This window comes from Tachyglossus aculeatus, chromosome 24 (genome assembly GCF_015852505.1).
Source record: "Tachyglossus aculeatus isolate mTacAcu1 chromosome 24, mTacAcu1.pri, whole genome shotgun sequence".
Taxonomy (NCBI): Eukaryota; Metazoa; Chordata; class Mammalia; order Monotremata; family Tachyglossidae; genus Tachyglossus; species Tachyglossus aculeatus.
In genome coordinates, this window is record NC_052089.1 from 20,662,729 (window position 1) to 20,683,883 (window position 21,155).

Genomic DNA, 21,155 nt, shown 5'->3' on the forward strand with positions numbered 1-21,155 from the left:
GAGGTCTGGCTCAGCATTAACTTTTCCCTACTTGTAATTAATCACTTAGGTACTACAGTCATTTAAGGAAGCAGAGATCAACTTAAATGTGAATAGCTGACTGCCTGTGCCCCTCCTAAAAGACTAGATGGTCATTTTGGATAATTAAATAATTGTAATTAAATACATATTCACTTTCCTTCGACTCTATCAAGCCCAGATTTGTCTAAATGAACGATAAATGTCTCATCATGAGGACACAATTATATTTCAATCTTGATTTTTTTTAGTCTCTAATTTAAAAAAAATTTCATTATCTTATTTTTCCAAAGGTTTCCAGGTTATTCCTAATATTCAATGCACCTATAAGATATTTTGCAAACTACCGATTCAGGTTTTTCCCCACAAAAAAATGGACAATATACTGCCAGGGAACTGAACAGAAGGAAGGCAGACACCTCTTCAAAAAAAAAAAAAAAAAAATCAACAGGCTCTAATTCTAAAGCATAAAAGCAAAGGAAACTGTTTATAGTTTGTGCAATTATAAGTGAACAGTGTCTGCAGTTGGGGTAGTTTTGAAGCATATGGTTGAAAGCATTGGGAGACCGTCAGGAGATAAATGCTGTCTAGTTAATTCATCTCTCTTTTCCTAAGCATCTATCCCTTCTGTATTTTAAACCCCTTAAGAGCATGGACGGGATCTTCTCAGTGAGGGTCAATGGTAGGATGTTGCTGCTGCATCATCATCATGATCATCATCATTGGTATATAAATGTGTGCTTACTGAGTGTAAAAAAATTACATTAAAGCAGGTGGGAGAAAACATGGTCACTGCCCTCCTGCAATAAATACTAAGTTCCATTATCAAATATCTTCCCAACCCAGGGGAGTTTGCACTTCAGGAACAACAGAGGAATCCAGGGAACTAATGAACCAACAGGTAGTCTCATTCTGACTAGGAATCACCACTGACTGCTGTGGGGTTGGAGTAGTTCAAGTGCCAATCGAAGGTTCCCTTGGGCTCCAGAAAGAACATCAAGTGGCTTGTTTCTATCTGACCTCTGCAAAATCCTCCGCTGGCCCCAGTTTGAGGAACAGAGGAAGATAAATATAAGCTTACTGGTCCGGACTCTAACTGATCCTTTATTATTGTTACAAACAGTGGCTTTCTCACTTTTGAGTAGAAGGAGAGGCTAATCAACCAATAAAATCTGCAGAACATTCCTGAATGAACATCATGGACAACTCTAGAAGACAAAAAAATCATACTTAAATGACAGAGTTGGGCTTTTTAAAAGAAATCAGAATCAGAATTTCTGATTCCCAGGAGCTAAACTAAAAGGGGAGAGTATTTTGGATTGCAAATTGATTATGACAAATGTTCACATATTTTCCATTAAAGGGATTAATAACATGGTGCAGGACAGAAGTTTCCTTTGATCTTTCAATGGGATTTTGGGTCTAGGGATGTGATTAGAGTCCCTCTTGCTTTGTTTTTATTTTCTTATTGTTCTATCTGGGGTTTTAGTCATTCTCCTCATTTCCCTTTTACCTTTTTTGTACTTGCCAGTTACTTCTTAATAATCCCTGCAATTTTTATTTAATACTTTATTTCAGGTGTCCTCATTGGGTCACAACACACCATCAGTTTCCACTGTATTGATTTTTTTTCTTTTTAAGAGACACTGCCTCTGGACAAACTGAATCTTGAGACCTCAAGGGATCCTCATTAGGAATCATATGGGAAAGCTGGACTTAATCCTTTGCAAGGAACCTTTAAAATCACTTGGAAACCAATGTGACTTTGTCTCTGTCACAGAGGTGAGTTGAGAAGTTCTGCCAGATCACTCACATAGTCAGCACTGTTTACTCCTGTCATTAACACTTGCTATTCCTTTTCTTGCTAAAGCAAATTAATTTTCACTGACATTTTATTTGAAGCATTAAAAGATATTCCGGAGTGTGCTGACGAAATATGGTGCAGCATTCCTAAAATCCCACATAATTTGAGAGTTCAAGGAAAATGCCAAGTAGAGCAGTCTTAAAATAGAAAAATTGCAATGTGTGGGGCTCCCATCTCAGCTTATGTTGACCACTAATTTTACACAGAATCAACAATAATGGCATTGGCAAGTTATAATTATATGCTAAAGCACATTTTTGGAATATTATAGGTGACTGCACAAAACTCAAGGCACCACTAATATTTTTCTAAACTCTCCAGGATAGCCATTTACATGCCCACTTTACATGGTTTGTGTCTGCTCTTCAATTCCTCTAACAAATTATGGGATTTCTTTGGGCTTTGAAGTTTCGGACTTCAAACTGCTTAACATCCATGGGGAGTATTCCCAGAGATTATTTAGTACTCAGGAGTGATTGAAAAGAGAAGCTTTCTCTTCTTTACATATTCATAAAGTACAGTCACACCTCCTGACTGGAATGTTAATATATATTTTTTAACAACATCTTTAGAAGCCGTGTGATGTGAGACTCTCGAAACCCAGGGAGGGCTTCTTCAGAGAGCTCTAGGGGTCTCCAGTTTAGTCCCAAAGTACATCATTCTGGCAGCCACAGAGAACACGAATCTTTACGTCATTCTTGAAAGCATGTTATTATTTTCTCTTGAACAAGAAAAATACTCTGTTGAAGTTGAATTTTTTCCGAATGTCACATTCAAATCTCTAAAGTTTCCCTAGAAAGCATATAGTAAAATACCACTGTACAAGAAATGTGGGATTATTCACAGGCCCGAACAAATTCTGAGACGGTCAAATGGAACATCAAAGACAGCCTTGCTATCATAAGGGGATGTTCCAATTTTCCGCAACTTCTAGATTTTCCCCTTCTCTACTCTTCATTATCCTTTCCTGACAGTCCCACTCCCCTGACCTCTCCCTCATTCCTGTTTCCCATAATTTTCTCCTCCCACCTGCTCTACATGTATACTCTTATCCCTTAAACCGCTACCAGTTCATGGTCACACATGCAAGTTGGTTGCCAAGCTAATACTTGCAGGTCTGCCAAAATGGGATATTTTCACTACTCATTTTAGATAGAATGCTGTTAGGGAACTAGGGGAGGTTTGTCCAGCACCAGAAGTCTGTCTGGTTACAGCATGAAGGCATGGTGGAAGAGATAGGTTTTGCTCATCCCAAGGCATGAGCTATTGATTACTGTGGTACAAGGTTTCACTACCTGGAGTTTTTAAGACCAGAGTCCCCACGTTATAGGGGAACTGATGTACTGAAAATACGCTGGTATAAAGCCCCATATGGATGTAGGTCATAGTTCTCTCCATTTAGTGGCTAAAAATCTTTGTGAGGAGTGCGCAGAATGTTCTTACCTTTTGACACAGAGACGAGAAGGGAACAGTGGCTGCTCTATTTGGTCTCATTCCTAGACAAGATTTTAAACGGACTACCCTTGAAAACCAGGTATGTATTTTTTCTACCTACAATTATAGATTCCCATTCCACACTATCAGGTTGCTGACTACTAATAAGTTCAATGATGGGGATTACAACAGAGGTCAAAATAGCAACGGACCCATGGTTGGAAAAGACAGCATCCATCTACTATCTGCATACAACAGCAGTGTTAAAATTTAACTGCAGTTTGAGAAGAATATCTTCATAACGTTATCAATATCTCATAAATGCAAAAGACACCTTTTACATGATTGTTAGTAGAGGGGAAAAATGTTGTAGAATGAAATTGAGGCAATGTCATTTGTGAAATTTAACACAAATCAAAGTTTCGACATCGTGAGGAACTATTCCCAAACCCTGATTCTTTGACTCATTTTCCTCACCTCTCTGGAATAGTTTAAAAAGATATAGTGGCTGAAATCTTTGACTCATTTTCCTCACCTCTCCGGAATAGTTTAAAAAGATATAGTGGCTGAAAGAGACTCTCCCAAAGAAACAGAATTTTTACAAACGTGAATTTTGGTCATCAATCCTATAAAAACCAAATACAGTAGTAGACTGAAGTTCCGACAGCTCTCTAAATCCACACAATCCTAATATACCTATTTCACTACTTTAGTATTGAAATTGTTGAGATATTGTTGCCTGTAAAATGGTTCCATGAAATTTAAAATGCTAGCATTTGTGTGTTCCATTTGTGTCACTTAAAACGGTCACAATAAGATTTTTTTTTTTTTTTTTTTTTACCAAAGACGGTGAGTTCTGCTGGATCACTGTCTCTTTCTCCGACCATATTGGTGCCTACACATATATACATTCCCGCGTCACTCTTCCTAGTGTTCGAAATCATCAGCTTTCCACCGCGGATCTGTTTAAAATAATAGGAAAACATTTTTTGTTGGTTTTTTTCACTCTCAAACCATTAGCAACCTATTTTCTACTTCTGAGTAACAGCAAAGTTTTATTTTTCTCCCAACATTTTTTCAACTTCTTCACATTGTGAACACATATAAAGATATGCATAACGCAAGGGATTCATCTGTCTACGGGAATATCATTTTTCAATATAGCTCTATACCATAAGGTATACCAGTTTACATCAGGCTATGTACTTCTAAGGAAAGAATCGATCATTACTCTGAAAAACTATTTTTCAGTGTCTAATAGAGAGGTTTTGATATAGCAATCAATCAATCATAGTTATTAAGCATTTACTGTGTGCAAGACACTGTATTAAGGGCTTGGGAGAAGCAGGGTGGCCTAATGGATAGACCATGGGCCTGGGACTCAGAAGGACCTGGGTTCTAATTCCGGTTCCACCACTTGTCTGTGGTATAACCTTGGCCTCAGTGTGCCTCAGTTCCCTCATCTGTAATACTGTGAGCCCTATGACAGACAGGGGCTCTTTCCAACCTGTTTATCTTATATCTACCCCAGAACTTAGGAGAGTGTCCAGCACAGAGTAAGCACTTAACAAATAACATTATTATTATTATCATTATTATTTTATTATACTAGAGTTACTAGACACATCCCTGCCAACAACAAGCCTACAGTCTAGAGGGGGAGACAGACATAAAGGTCAATAAATAAAATTGTGGATATGTTACATAAATACTTTGAGGCTGAGGGGTGGCTGGGGAGGAGGGGTTCGAATAAAGGGAGCAAAATCAGAATGACACAAAAGGGAGTGGGAGAAGCGGAAATTTCTACATCTGAAAACAGTTACTTCTCAAGAGAAGAAAAGTCATGAAAGAATCCCAGTCTTCATTTGCAGTCAGCTCTAAATTTGACTGGGATTTGTATCTGAGAATGGACTACTGGCGTTAAATGCTTCTTGCCAGTGCAAACCAGTGAAACACTGAGCTGGGTTACTGTGACTCCTCCCCAATAAATTCAACTAGGTACTTACAGACAATGGAAAACTTATGTAGGGAGAAAAAATGAGAACATTTTTGAACCTGTTAGCAACACTAATAGAGCACTCATTAAGGCCTGTTGATGAGTATTGTTGGCTTTAGGAAGTAGTGGACATATGACAGAGAATAATTATAATAATGATGGCATTTGTTAAGCATTTACAATGTGACAGGCACTGTTATAAGTACTGGGGTATGCACAAGATAATTGGGATGGACACGATCTCTGTCCCACATAGGCTCACAGTCTTAATCCCCATTTTGCAGATGAGGGAACTAAGGCACAGAGAAATTAAGTGACTTGCCCAAGGTCACACAGCAGACAAGTGGTGGAGCCAGGATTCGAACCCATGACCATCTGACTCCCAGGCCTGTGGGCTAGCTAGCCACCAGACCATGCTGCTTCTATGGGGAAGGTACCTCATTAATTGCATAAGTTTATTCACTTTTCACATCAAGCTTTGTCTGTATAGATTTGGTTCAGGAGAGAAATCAACACTTTCCTAAAGCCTGTTAGAATGGTTTCAGTGTATTTGACCTGTCTACCATGACACTTAAACGAAATTCAATTTCATTCACCTGTAAAAACAAAACTAAAAAACACCTTATGACATTCTCTTTACTTCTTTTTTAAAAATACGATTTGGCTGGGAGCTCATGAAAAATTTACCTTTTAGTACTTTAGTAAGCCATCTTATTGTTTGTCCACAAAAATCATGTGTTTTTCTTATTCAGTAATCTGTCAGTTTTGGCCAACAAGTACTGTTGACACCTCTGAATTCCTAGTTATTAACAGCTCTTCTGTTTGTGTCACTCTAAGGTCTTTTTAAAAAATCTCTTTGAAGACAGATGCAGAAACAAAAACAAGAACCTTTCCATCGTTAACTTGAAACTCACCTACAGTGATATTTGTTAAAATTAAGATTTGGTGAACCAACACAAAGTAAAAATGTATCATCTCCTTACGGGGAGAAATACAGGCATGACATAGGATAATTTATTTATAAAACTCGGCATCCATCAGCTGTAAATCGTGATTTCAGTTTGACTCACACTTATTCTCTCTTCCTTGTCATCAACGCGAACTTTGTCTTTCTTCCAGTAGATAGTGGGCTCGGGGTGTCCCCGGGGAGGCTGGCATTCCAGGATTGCAGGCTCTCCAGCTGCCACAACAACATCTGTGGGGTTTTGCCGGAAGTCATCACGTAACACTAAAGAAATATAATGAAAGGACAAGGAAACTCAGTGACAGTCTTCAGCATTATGCTGCATAAGGAAACAACTGCTTTCCCAGGGTAAGTTGCCAGACTATTGTTGTACACAAATAATTGCTCCATCTGAGTTGACTATCAAATACCCCAGGGAGAGGGACAGGGAGATTAATTCCCCAGGGAGTGGCCTTTCTTATGCCAAGGATACAGAAGGGATGCACATCGTTTTTTCTGTTACAGTTCTGAAGCCAGCAGGCAAAACAATACGCATTACATCTATTTCAACTCTGAAGATAGCACGCAGAACAACACACATTGTTTCGGTTACATCTCTACAGGTAGCAAGCAAAGCATTGCATGATTTCTACTACGCCTCTGAAGGCAGCAGGCCCAACAGTGTATAATTTCTGCTACGTCTCTGAAGATGGCAGCCAGAACAATACACACTGTTTCTGTTACATCTCCAAAGGTAGCAGCCCCATTCATCTTTTGGCTAGATTAGGACCCCACCGACACTGTATTCCCTTCCAACCGCTCCAGGACTCCACCTGCCAAGCGACATCTGGACAGCGTGACATCTGAAGGAGAGCTATCCCTCAGAGCGGTTTTGCAGGTCTGACATCTCCTCTCCCCAGTAAAAAGAGCAGCAGATTGGATCACCCGCCCAACCTCCGAAAGTCTGGCATGCGCGGCTCTCCAACTGTCACCTTGTGCCTCCTGCTCCTTTGTTGCTGGCTTCAAGGAGAGACTGTGGGGTTTCGGTGAAGGGGAGAGGTCGGAGGGAATCAGGCCACCTATAGCATACTGCGGAAGGGCGTGTTTATTAAGCGGGTGGTCTTTTCCCAGGTTAAATGATCAATACTTTGAAGGATGCTGCTGAGTCAGTCAAGCACCTGGTTTCCCCATTCTTCGACATTTCTGCAGCCTTGCCTAGTTTCGTGCCACAATGCCCGAAGGAAAAAGCATATGATTGCCAAGCTGTTTGAAAACTAAATTAGGCAACACATGCTACCTTCTTATGTAAATGACACTGCAGCAAAAGGGGATTATAGGCTTAGATGCAGTGCTCTGTTAGGGCGGTTCCTCGGAACCTGGATATCCAGGACTCCTAGAGGATTGCCCTTTCCAGTGAAGAAAAATCCAATGAAGATTATTCCAGTGAAGAAAAACAGGCACAGAGAGGGCGAACGAGATGGGATTTCACCGCTCCTTGAGGTTTTGCTACGTATGCGTAATACAGTGTGCTGACTTAATGGAGTCACGGCCCTCAGAGAGATTAGAAAACATCGTCGCCTAGTCAAGGAGCAGTCAAAAGAGTTCAGGACAAATTGTCCACTCTCAGCTTAGAAGCAGACCTAATTTACTGCTTTCACTGCTAATAAAATATGTTCAATTTTAACATTTTGAACTGCATATTTTCCATCCTCTCATCTCCCAGACAGGAAATACATGATTTATATGCATGGGGATCGGTCCCTGAGTGGGCTGAACTAAATGTACATTTAAATGTGACATTCAACTATGAGTTGGGGGCTTTATACTTCCACTCCTCTAGCAGGTAAGCCCCTCTGGAGGGAATTCACCATTGCTTAATGCATATTCTAGAGCAAAATCTTCTCTCCCGTTACATAATACAGAAAGATGCAACTTTATATGTTGTGGACAAAGGGACTGGGTGACGGGTAGCCCTCTGCATTATTTGGATCTGGCAAATAACTGTCTCTGGCAGAGACCCAGTGTCTTCCAAAATGGCACATCTGGTGAATTGCAGGGCATTTTTCAGAACTAGTTTTCTAATAAATGACATGCCAAAAAGCCTCCGCTCAAAGGGTACTTCTAACTAATGCAAATCATTCATACATGCAAACACAACCACTGTTATTTTCACTCCCAATTCAAATGACAGAAAAGAGAGTATTTTAACCCCCAGTTCCTCTTCTCCCACTCCCTTCTGCATCATCCTTGCACTTGGATTTAGACACTTCATCACCCCACCCTCAGAACCACAGCACTTTCTACAATTTGTCTGTAATTTATTTATATTAACGTCTGTCTCCCCTTCTAGATGAAAGCTTCTTGTGGGCAGGGAGAGTGTCAACCAAATCTTTTATATTGTACTCTCCCAAGCACTTTTTCAATGCTCTGCACACAGTAAGCTCTCAATAAATATGATTGATTGGTTAAGACAAAACTGAAAATAAACTACAATCAAACAATGGTATTTATTGAGCAGTTACGATGTATAGGGCATTGTACTGAACGCTAGGGAGAGTTACCACAGAGTTGGTAGATGATACAGAACTAGAGACAACAGATTGAAGCACATGAATTGCTACAGTTGGGAATTCAACAAAGACCTGCAAACACCACTGAAATTCATTTCCATTTGCAAATGAAGCCATCACTACTTGTAATTTCAGGCTACAAATGTTTGGAGTAGGGCTTATCAATCAGTGGTATTTATTGAGTGCTTTACCATGTGCAGAGCACTGCATGAAGCACTTAGAAAAGTACAATACAACCAAATTGGCAGACACATTCCCTGCTCTTAATCACCTTACAGTCTAAAGGGGGAGGCAGCCATTAATACAAAGAAATTTATCATATTATAGTACAGTACACGTTATATGTATTTTATATATTGTATATGTAATTCTGTTATAGTATATTATATTCTAACAGAACAGAACCATAACTGAAAACTCTCTGAGAACAGGTAACATAACATCGGCTTTAATGAATGCTTTCAAGCACATAGTACTGCGTTCTGCATAGAGAAGGTAATCACTAAATACTGCTGACAAGGAAAACTCATATTTCCACTGCCACTGAAGTAGACCTCATTTAGAACAGTATAGGAAAGAGTTCCTGAGACAAAGATTCATCTTGGAAAGACTAAATGGCCTCCACTTCCATGTCCTGTGATTTAAATCTAAGGACTGCTAATAGAGACAAAGACACCAAGTCAAAAACTGCACCAGGTACAACAGTATTAAATTCAATCAAACAATCAATCATAATTATTAAGCATTTACTGTGTAGAGCACTTACTAAACACTTGAGGGAGTGCAGTATAACAGAGTTGGTAGACACATTCTCTGCCCACAGTGAGCTTACAGTCAAGAGGGGGAGACAGACATGAATATAAATAAATAAATTACAGATATGGACATATGTGCTGTGGGGCTGAGGGAGTCGTAAATAAAATGAGCCTTAGACAGGGAAGGCCTCTTGGAGGAGTTGTACCTTCAAAAAGCCTTTGAAGGTGGGAAGAGTAATTGCCTGTTGGATATGAAGAGGTAAGACATTCTAGGCTAAGGCAGGTTGTGAGTGAGAAATTGGCAGAGAGATAGACAAGATTGAGGTACAGAGAGCAGCTTGACACCAAAGGAGCAAAGTGTGGCGGCTGGGTTGTAGCAGGAGAGCAGCAAAGTGAGGTAAGAGGGGGCAGGTGATTGCATGCTTTCAAGTGCTTTAAATCGGCAGCATGAGGTTCAATTTTTGAGTGCGCATTGTTTGGTCAAACACCCAATCAATCGCATTGACTGATTGCTTACTATGTGCTTGGGACTACAACTGTGTTGGTATACACATTCCCTGCCCACAAGGACATTACAATCTGGTGGAGGACTGCGAGTCCCACCTTGGTCTTTTCAGTCACACCCAGAGTCAGTTTCACTACCACTTGTTCCATCTTTAAGGATAAACCAAATAGTGAGAGAGATGCAGCAAAATGCTTCAACACTTGCAGTGAAATTTTCTTATGAAGGAAGATGGAAAAACAGTACCTCTTAATGACTAAATCCCAACTCTTCATTAAGCCCACCTGGTAGGAGGTCACTTGGATGACACAATCCAATTCATTATGATGGCTTGGATTCTGGCTCTAAATCGATGACTTGCTCTGAGACATTGGACAAGTCATTACAAGCTTCACTGTTATTCTGTTTCTTCAACTCTACTTCTTCACTACTGCTCAGGGACATTTTGTGGATTAATGAGAAAATGTTCAACAGATGTTTAAAGGCCCAGGAAAAGTGAACAATGAATAGGGTCACTGGGCAGTTCTGATCGTCACTCATCCAAATCAGCCCCAGGTCTGAAATGATCAGATTATGCGACAGAAAATATTTGAGTAAACAGTGAAAGACATTTCAGAGGAATTTTTCTCCAGGCTACTGAGGCTCACTGGCATCAGGGGCATCATTAGGAGGCTATGAGTAAGGGATTAAAAAAAGTTTGAGAGGCGGGAAAAAGCCATTTCCCAAAAACTGCTCCACCCATTGAAATAATGTCAAAACCAAGCCATTTTGTGAAATCAGCTCTCAGGAATGAAATTTGCTTCATAAAAGCCACAGAAACCCAAACCAGTCATATTGTATATTTTCTGGGAAACTCGTATCGCCCTTTCTTCAACTCTCGTACTCCAGCACCTCGAATCACCACAGAAAGGGTAACACCTCTTTTATGTCTCCCATTAATGATTAAATCTCAATGAAGAAAACTATCACTCCCTCTTTGGTTTGTATCTTAAACTCATGTAATGCATATGTTCTCTCTGGGGACTGTGCTTCCTGAAGGCATTCATAATTCACGTATCCCATGCGACTGTACAACAAATTAAGGTCAACTAATCTTGACAGGCTGGTGATTGTGGTCTTTGACAACATTTTTCTTTGTTTTGGCACTAAGAAACCAACACCACCGTGAATATGATGCTTCAGAAGTGTAAAAACCTGTTCAGAACCAGAGATCTGAGGTTTGAAAGTGATATGAAGATAGGGACTCTCTTAATGAAAGTTTAAACATCCTCTCTTTTGCTTTAATGAACTTACTGCCCCTGAAGCTGCTCAAATGAGATTGATAGATGAGATAGATGTCTATATTGCATCAAATTGAAACTGAAGGACTGAAAAGCAACTTAGTTAAGTGTATTAGCTCAGTACATTAACTGGCAAGGGGTAGGTAGAGAATATCAGTATTTAGATAAGAACAAGGGAGTGCACCTGCTATAACCCCAAACAAACCTCCCCTGGCCCCAAAAAATGTCTGGCTACCAAGGCAACTACTTCCTAGCACCTGCTAATTTAGGCCTAAATCCAGCCCCAGTCAAACTGGTGCCACCAACTCTGGCATTATAATCAAATGGGATCCTTCTTCTATTCACAGTTACAGAAATGTATTAAAAGGGGAGGGAATGGGAGGATCTGATCATGCTTCACAGGGTGGTAAAGTGAATCATAAAATTATTCCAGGCTAGATAGCCATCCTCCCCACCCCCACCAACCAACCCCCTTTCATCTTACTTTCTACTAGAGCTGCTCTCCAGCACTAAGGGAGAAAAAAAACCCACAAACTATTTTTTATAGGATTTACATTTACATAATGATTACAAATAACCATCTGCTGGTTTCTAGTTTTTCAATCTGGTCCAGAGCCCCCAGCCTATGGTCAAAGCAACTCAGCTGGAGGGAAGAAGGAAAGCCCTATTTGGAGGCTAGAAGTAATTGCATTCTTTCCACCAGTTCCCTGATTTATCCCCCAACACTCTTCACCCTACCAAAAGAAAAACCCAACATATACCTGAAATGAGTAAAGACAGGAGCAGCTATTTAGACAACTTTCTTCTATTTCTATGCCTCATATTTTGGCTCCACTTGACAGAATGCTGAAGGGAACAGAGATGAACTAAATACTAACATGTCACTGAACTTTGTGTCCTGGAGTACAATTATCCCCCCCTAACTTGCTCTGAAGAAGTTAGTCCTGACAACACCATGGTGCTGGCCATAACCCTCACATCAGTAACATCTCCATCCTCCAGTTTCTCCTTTCTTGTCTAATTTTTGCTACACTATTTGTATGATGGGAGGTAGGTATGTGGACATGCATAACACAAATGACAATGCCAAATACGTGCCAGATGTCATGAGTTACAAACTCAATTGTCTAAAGATTATTACACATTAGGGGACTGTATAGTGAAAGGGTGTCCTATGATTTATGTGTTATTTATTATCTGTTGGCATGGTCTTGGAATAATCTCACCCTTGCTGATGGGGGATTGGGGGGGGAGGTAGTCAAGGTCAACTTCCCTTGTCAAGGATGACTGCTTTTTGAAAGCACCGTTGCTTTCCCCTTCGCCCTCAGGAAGCAATCCAACAAACTGCCAAAAAAAAAAAAAGCCAGCTTTTTGCAACCAATCCACCTCCTCCTTTTTCCCATCCACTATAGGATTTCTTCGGATCTTTCAGTTTCAGCACACAGATTAGTCATGGCCACCAAAGTTCTGGCCTTTTTGGTGATCCCAGGTACTACCAGATTCAACACATTGAATCATATGTGTTTGAAGGCATCCACTTTTGCTCTCCTGTTTACAGTGAAAATGGATGGAGGCATAAGTGCTCTTTCTAGTACATAATAATAATAGTAATAATTGTGGTATTTGTTAAGTGCTTACTGTATGCCAGGCACCGTACTAAGTGGTGGGGTGGTGTCACCCATCGCAGAGAGACAGAGACACATGCACAGGGGAAGGGAAGCCTGAGTTTTATACAAAATTTATTCTGTGAGGCGAATTGAATTATTTGATTATTTTAGACTCAGCGAGTTGAACTTCCCCTTCAGGAGGACTATGATTATTTAATGGCATTAGAGCTTCCCTGTCGGGAGGAATATACTTATGTATTAATCGTGTGTGTTAAAACTCCCAGGTCCCACCCAGACAGAATTCACTTCTGGTTTGTTCACTCGTGGGGAGGCGGCTAGCTCCCACCTCCACGTACTTCCCACTCGGGAGGAATCCACTTATGTGTTACACACCCGTGGTGAAACGCCTGGCTTCCAGCCCCACGAGTGTTCAGTGGGATGGGACACTCACCCATCCATCCCACGGCTCCTCACTTGGTGCCGGCAGAGCGGGCATCTCATGCCCGGGGCAGAGGTGCCCCACAGCTGGCTACTGTACGTCTTGATCCACTGCACAGAAGGTCAGAGGCTGCAGGTCTTTATCACCTGTGCTCCAAGGCCATTTCAGCTTCCATCCTCAGGTTATCCAATCTCCGCCATCCCCCCTCCGCCATACCTAATTTGATTGGCACAGGGGCGAGGGACACCTTCTGTATTCTCAGCTTGGGCTGCCAGTCTATGAGTTTTGGTAGTAGGGGCGGTATCCCACCCTCGCTTCCCAGTTTCACCTGCTGGCTCAGGAGGTCACGAGATAACATTTGACCTTGAGATGGTGAGTACCCCGGGGTCACCTTGGGACAGGTGGATATTAGCAAATCGGATTGGACACAGTCCCTGTCCCACGTGGGGCTCCCAGTCTCAATCCCCATTTTATAGATGAGGAAACTGAGGCACAGAGAAAGGAAGGGACTTGCCCAAGTTCCCACAGCAGACAAGTGGCAGAGCCGGGATTAAAACTCATGACCTTCTGACTCCCAAGCCCCTGCTCTGTCCACTATACCATGCTGCTTCTCTAAAATGACTGGATTTGTTAAGTGCTTACTGTGTGCCAGGCACTGTACTAAGCGCTGGGGTGGATGCAGGCACATTAAGTTGGACACAGTCCCTTTCCCATGTGGGGGCTCACAGTCTCATTTCCTATTTTACAGATAAGGTAACTGACGCACAGAGAAATGAAGTGACTTGCCCAAGGTCAGACAGCAGATAAACAGTGCAGCCGGGATTAGAACCCATGTCCTTTTGACCCCAAGGCCCATGCTCTATCCATTATGCCATACTATCATATGAACATTCAAGAAAGCATCCCCCAAGAGTGCCTGCAAAGTACTTATTCTGGTTTATTCAATCAACAGTCCCTCCAGTTCAGGCCCTCTGTTACACAGTAGAGAATTCTGCTGTAGTGCCAGGGTAAAATTCTCCAATTTACAAAAAATGTTTTATTTGGTTACTGCAAAATATGGACCTTCTAGTAACTTCTACTTCACAATGCAGAATATTTATTTTTATGATTGATTGAAAAAAATATATAAATAATATCAAAAATACCATCACACTCTACCAAAGACCCAGTAACCTTCTCTTTTATGCCCAACTAATGAATTCTGAATACTGCAGTTAACATTCAGCAATCTCATTACTCATCTACCATAAATCTTCAAGAGCATCACAGTGTTGTGACAGCTAAGCTAGGGTAGCATCAAGATGAGCATAGCCAAGTATTTTCTCATAAATGCAAACGTCCTAAAGACCAAACTGAAGTGATTTCAGAAACCTCACATCATATTGATGATAGTAAGATGATGTGTGGGGGAATGTCACCTGGCTAGGGAAAACACTTTGTCCTCCCAATTTAGTGACAACATTTCTCCCTTGTTCCATCTCCCATAGAAAAGTGGTGTGAATCAAAAATTCCCTACTGAAATCACTTTTAAATCGAGAGAAAAAGCCCTGTTCAGTTTGTTTTACAGTCCCCAGGAATTTTAAGTAGCTGACTGCTTCTTAAGGTCATCTTTGGCCAAAACAAATTTATATCAATAAATCAATCGTATTTATTGAGCGCTTATTGTGTGCAGAGCACTGAACTAAGCGCTTGGGAAGTGCAAGTTGGCAACATATATATATCCTAATTCTCAAGATTTATTCCATTTCACTGGTATTTAGTCAATCAGTTATCCACGCTAAAAATGCATGGTGGAAATTCAACTCAATCTAACTTTTAACCATCAACTTTTAATGCATTAACGCAACTTCCGGAACAAAACTGTCTAATGAGGCTTTAATGGAAAGATGGCATTTTCTCCTCTAGACTGTAAACTCATTGTGGGCAGGGAAGGTGTCAGTTTATTGCTATATTATTCTCTCCCAACTACTAGTACAGTTCGCAGCAGACAGTAACTGCTCAGTAAATATGATTAACTGACTGGCTTTGAAAACGTTGACAAGGACAAGAGGAACTCAATATATTTGGGAATACTCATTACATCATTTAGTATCTTTTCTGATGCTAGTTAATTCTGTTCATTCAACAGAATTTATCGAGTGTCTTGGGACTGAATACTGTACTAATATCTGGGAAAATCATTGCTTTTAATTACCTCAATGCTCAGAGTCCTCATGATTGGGCAGGGCCCACCACCAAGACACACAACCAGGAGAGAACGGGACTCCAAATCTCATTTAATTTCAGAAGAAAAATGCCACATTTTAAAATAAAAAAACTGGAGATTCATAGAAGTGACTACTATACACAGAACCAATGACTAATAATATGGCACTTGTTAAGTGCTTACTATGTGCCAAGCACTGTGCTAAACACAGATTTAAGATTATCCAACAGGACACACAGACTGTGTCCCTATAAGCTCACAGTCCAAGGGAGACAGGGAACAGATATTTAATTCTATTTTACAGATGAGGGACCTGAGGTTCAGAAAAATTAAGTGATTTGTCAAAAGTCACACATCAAGTGGCAGAATACGATTAGAACTTGGATCTCCTGATTCTTTGTCACTTACTGTTTCAACTAGTCCACAATGCTTCCCTGAAACCATATAATTTAGGGGTTTATTACCAGCTTCTTTTAAAATTACCTCTTGGACATTTATTTAAAGCAGTTTGGAATTTAAAAGAACTATTCACAGTTATTTGAAGTTAATAAGAAATCTATATTTGCCTCTTCCTGATTTATTAACGAAATTAACACTTAGATATTTTTGGATCAGAAGTATCTATAAAATATCCGGGGTAAAGGTCACACTCACCCAAAGCTATACTTAAGGAAAATTTTCCTTTCGATAACTCTGCAAATTTCAATGGCAAGAAAAAAGATGCTCAAGAACACCTAATGAAAAGATCAATGAAATTTTACCTTTGCCTTATTGATTCTTGCCCCCAAAGATTTTATAAGAGAAATAATTCAGTGTTGGCTCCCTTGGTTGCTGAGATTGGCCCAGGACATTGGAAACAAGAAAACCAAAAAGACTGCTTTCCACCACAGTCTCCTAAATCATTTTAAAAGTGGCTGTGATTAAAAATGGTCCACATCCTGCTTTCACACCTAAAATGATAAATTCCTGTTATTTCAAAATGTGCCATGGGCATGTAAATAAGGGAAGTGTTTCCTCACTTCCAGTTAATTATTAATAGGAGAGGAAGTGTGAACTTTCCTCCTCCTTTACCTATTAATTTTGGAATCCTCATCCTCAAAGCTTTTTACAGGACTTACCAACATGAGATTGTTAAAAAATAAAAAGGTGGAAATTAAATGCATTAATGCAGTGTTAATGTTAGAAAGGTTGAGCACGTAAAGGTCAGGAAATGGAAAAGTTAAAGTTCTCATACTTTACTTCTTCATATTTCACATTCCTTTATATTAATGTATCAGCTTGAACTGTTGGTGCAGTAATTTGGAAATATTATTTAAAGCCCGGGCTTGGGAGTCAGAGGATGTGGGTTCTAATCCCGGCTCTGCCATTTGTCTCCTGTGTGATCTTAGGCAAGTCACTTAACTTCTCTGTGCCTCAGTTACCTCATCTGTAAAATGGGGATTAAGACTGTGAGCCCTATGTGGGACAACCTGATTTCCTTGTATCTACCCCAGCACTTAGAACAGTGCTCGGCACATAGTAAGCACTTAACAAATGCCATTATCATTATTATTATTATTGGAAATATGGCAACATATCTTTTATCTGAGCTATGGAGATGATTCTTCCCAAAATGCATCTAGTTCAGAAAATGGGAAAAATGCAGAGAAGGCTTACAAGAGAAAGGCCAATTTAACTGTACAGAAGAAATCATTAAGCATCTCCAGGGTAAAACTCTGGAACCTAGAGTATACCTCTTCAAACAGGAGTTTCATGCTTTTGGAAACCAAAATTCTTTGATAATTTATTTATAAAACATACCCTCCTTTTACCCCCAAATTAGCTCTTGCACTTGAGTGATATTAAGCTGACAGATGTTCTCTTGAGAACAAAATGCTAAAGTCTGTCAAACTTAAAATTTGTGGGCAAGTGGTGAGTTCAGTGCCATATTAAACATCCTAAACTAGTGGATCAAATATGAATAGTATTTATTGGGCACGTACTATCTGCAGAACACTCTACTGAGCAATTGGGAAAGTACAGTATAAAAGAACTGTAGACATCTTTCCTGCTCACGAAATCTAGAGAAGGAGCTTAAGGTTTAGGGGTTACATTCTGGAGCTTGTTTAGCACAAAAGGAATGCAAAACAGACATAAGAATTGGTTGCATTTTTCAAGAGAATTCCTTTCCATAGTAGGAGAAGCAGTGTGGCTTAGTGGAAAGAGCCTGGGCTTTGGAGTCAGAGGTCCAGGGTTCAAATCCCGGATCCGCCACTTATCAGCTGTGTGACTTTGGGCAAATCACTTAACTTCTCTGGGCCTCAGTTACCTCATCTGTAAAATGGGGATGAAGACTGTGAGCCCCCCCGTGGGACAACCTGATCACCTTGTAACCTCCCCAGAGCTTAGAACAGTGCTTTGCACATAGTAAGTGCTTAATAAATGCCATCATCATTATTATTATTATTACATTTCAAAGCAGTTGCATATGAAAACAGTAGACTTAGAACCACATTACACCTTCTGTTAAGAACTAAGAAAAGGGAATCCAGGTGTGTTCGTGTCAATATAATAATGGCATTATTATACCTGTTAATATAGATCTACTGATGGGGTTTCTAGCTGATGAGACTCCATAGCTTGAATTACCTTCTTTCTTAAACAATATAATTAACTCTTAATGAACCTTTCCCTTTCCCAGTAAATTCAATTTGGTCTAATCCTTAGGTTTATGGTAATGTTGAGCTCATTAAAATGTTAGTTAAAACTCATTAAGATGCATACTGAGAGGTAACAGCTTCATTACTGTAATATGCTTTAAAAGAAAAAAAGAATGCTTTATCATTTAATTGTTTCCCAAACTGAATACATTTGCATTTTAATAAGGCTTGCTGGATATTTTCAGTCATACTCAATAATTAAGCAGCCCAGTAATTAAAAATGCATTTTCTAAAAATAATTTTATGTTTTTGCAGATCCTGGTTGTTTTTTCAATTAGGGAAAGTGGTCTTATCAGCACAGATCACACAATTGGGTAGGATACAATAGAATCACATCAGCAATTAAAGACATACTAAAAAAACATGAGAGTCTTTGCAAAACATATCTGTTTCTGATTAAAAGTTATATGTAACTTTTTTATGAAATCAATCACTGACCTAATGAAATTATTTGATTAACTACCTTCATTAGCAAATGCATGCCAATGCCATACAGAGTATAAGGGAGTCAGCTAGCATATGAGGCTAAGCATCCATGGAAACCAAACTTATTACTATTGTAACATTTCAAATACATTACATCAGCAAAGCACTTTGAAATAAGATGTATTCCTCCCAGTAACTCTGAGAGATAAGTCAATGGTAAAATAATTAATTTGTGTAAGCAGAACATTCTCCTGCTAGTTCAAATTTCCATTTTAATCTTCAACCGGGATGTATTTGTGAAGCTAATAAGAGAACTTTACAGATGTTAGCCTAGAGGAGAGAGCAGAATTCTAAGGAGGGGAGAGGAATTATTGTTTTCCCTTACCTTTGATTAAGTGAAAATCAATTTAAAACTGAGATCAATATACAGGATGGTAGACATTAGGAGTCCTTTCGATGAGAGTGCAACCTTCTGTTTTGAAATCGATAAATGGGATACTTTGGAAAGAAACTGCTGTCTACTTGTATTTGAATTCTGCAATAATTCTTTTCTCCTACATTCTACCTCACCTCGTTGCTCTTCTAGTCAATCTTATTTCTTGAGAGCTTACTGTGTGCAGAGTACTGTCCTAAGCACTTGGGAGAGTCTGATGGAGGCCAGATTGGAGAAGGTCAAGGAGAGAATTAGAGGAGAAAAAACGACTACAACCCAGCTCACACTGTATCTCGATCTCTTCTATCCCGACGCCGAACTCTTGCCCACATCTTGCCTCTGGCCTGGAATGACCTTCATCTTTAAAGCTGATGGACAATTACTCTCCCCCCATCTTCAAAGACTTACTGAAGGCGCAGGTTGTTTAAGAGGCATTCCTTGCATAAGCCCTCATTTTCTCTTCTCCCAGTCCCTTCTGCATTACAGGGATTTGCTACCTTTACTCATATTCCCCTCAACCCCAAAGCACTAATGTACATATTGACAAGCAGTGTGGCCTAGTAGAAAGAGCATAGACTTGGTTCTAATTCCGGCTCCGCCATTTATCATTTGGGTGATGTTGGGCAAGTCACTTCACTTCTGCATGCCTCAGCTTCCTAAACTGCAAAATGGGGATTCAATACCTGTTCCCCCTCCTACTTGACGATGAGCCGTATGTGGGAGAGGGACTATATTCTGCCTGGTTAATTCATATTTACTCCAGTGTTTAGAACATTACGTGACACATATTAGGTGCCTAATACCCTAAGAAAATAGAATAAAATAAACATCAGTTCTCAAAAATATGAGAAACACCAAAAAAAAATCAAAAGAAAAATATGGAAGTTGGCCATTTACAGTGGGAATGCAACAAGGAGTGAAAATGATTTGGTGAGAGGCATTGTCGGTAATGACTGGCATTTCTGCCAGTTTTTATATGGGAAACTTTGGTGTCTAATGCTAGGCAAAAGAAATGGGTAGACATGCAATATTAGTTCCAATATATTCGATATTATTTACTGACCACCTACTATGTGCATATAACTAAATTAAGCACTTGAGAAAGCACAACAGTATTAGTAGACATGATCCCTGCACTCAAGGAACATACAAACTAGTCTGGGAGACTGACACTATCTGAACTACAGGTAAGAGGACGTAAAGCAGTATTCAAGCACACAGATGAATTGTGAAGAATAAATCTGCTGCTAGCCTGAATGGTATTGGAGTACATCATCAATCGTATTTATTGAGCGCTTACTATGTGCAGAGCACTGTACTAAGCGCTTACTTACAACATGTACAACATAAATACAACATGTCACACACTCAGGTACAATGAGAGGGAGGATACAGTAAAACTTTACTAGTTTTTTAAAGAAGTGAGTCCATTCTGAATTAGTGAAAAGTTAAACTGCCAATTTAAGCAGTAGAAGAGAAAGCAAGAGGAGAAAGCAGATGGTCAAATTACTATGAATTCTGAATTGTGGTCCACACATAATACTTAAGTGCTGATGATGGGTATAGATACATAAGAGCCTTATTGTTGAGTTGATTAGGTAGGATGGTGTGGATTAAATCAGGGAAGACTTCCAGGAGGAGATGGGGTTTTTCAGGAGGGTTCTGACGATGGCAAGAGCTGGGTGGTCTAGGGGATTTGAATGGGGAGCGAATTTTAGGTTGGGTGTACAGTGGGAACAAAGGATTGGCAGGGTGAAAGTCAAGAGTAAGCTACAGTTGGAAGTACAGGCCTAAAAAATACAAGGCAAAAAGCTCTAGCTTGCTATCAAAAAGAAGGGATCATAGGTGGAAGAGTTTTCCAAATATGTACCCATGCACTTACCCAAAATCCTTGTTTAATAGATTTGCACATTACATTATAATTCAATAGAATGATTTCAGTCATCTATCTGCATTATTCATTACTCCGATGTAGCTTTGCTC

At 39.9% G+C, this 21,155-nt stretch overlaps 1 protein-coding gene across 12 annotated transcripts in view; it reads right to left on the reverse strand.

Annotated features, from left to right (window-relative positions):
- ROBO2 (roundabout guidance receptor 2) overlaps positions 1-21,155 on the reverse strand; it is a 1,226,656-nt gene that overhangs the window by 142,719 nt on the left and 1,062,782 nt on the right. For all 12 annotated transcript variants that reach the window (XM_038766056.1, XM_038766059.1, XM_038766055.1 and 9 more), the window contains 2 exons: positions 6,383-6,540; positions 4,158-4,278 (listed from right to left, as the gene is read on the reverse strand). In XM_038766056.1, coding sequence (XP_038621984.1) covers positions 4,158-4,278; positions 6,383-6,540 — 279 coding nt within the window. The remainder of the gene's footprint in view (positions 1-4,157; positions 4,279-6,382; positions 6,541-21,155) is intronic.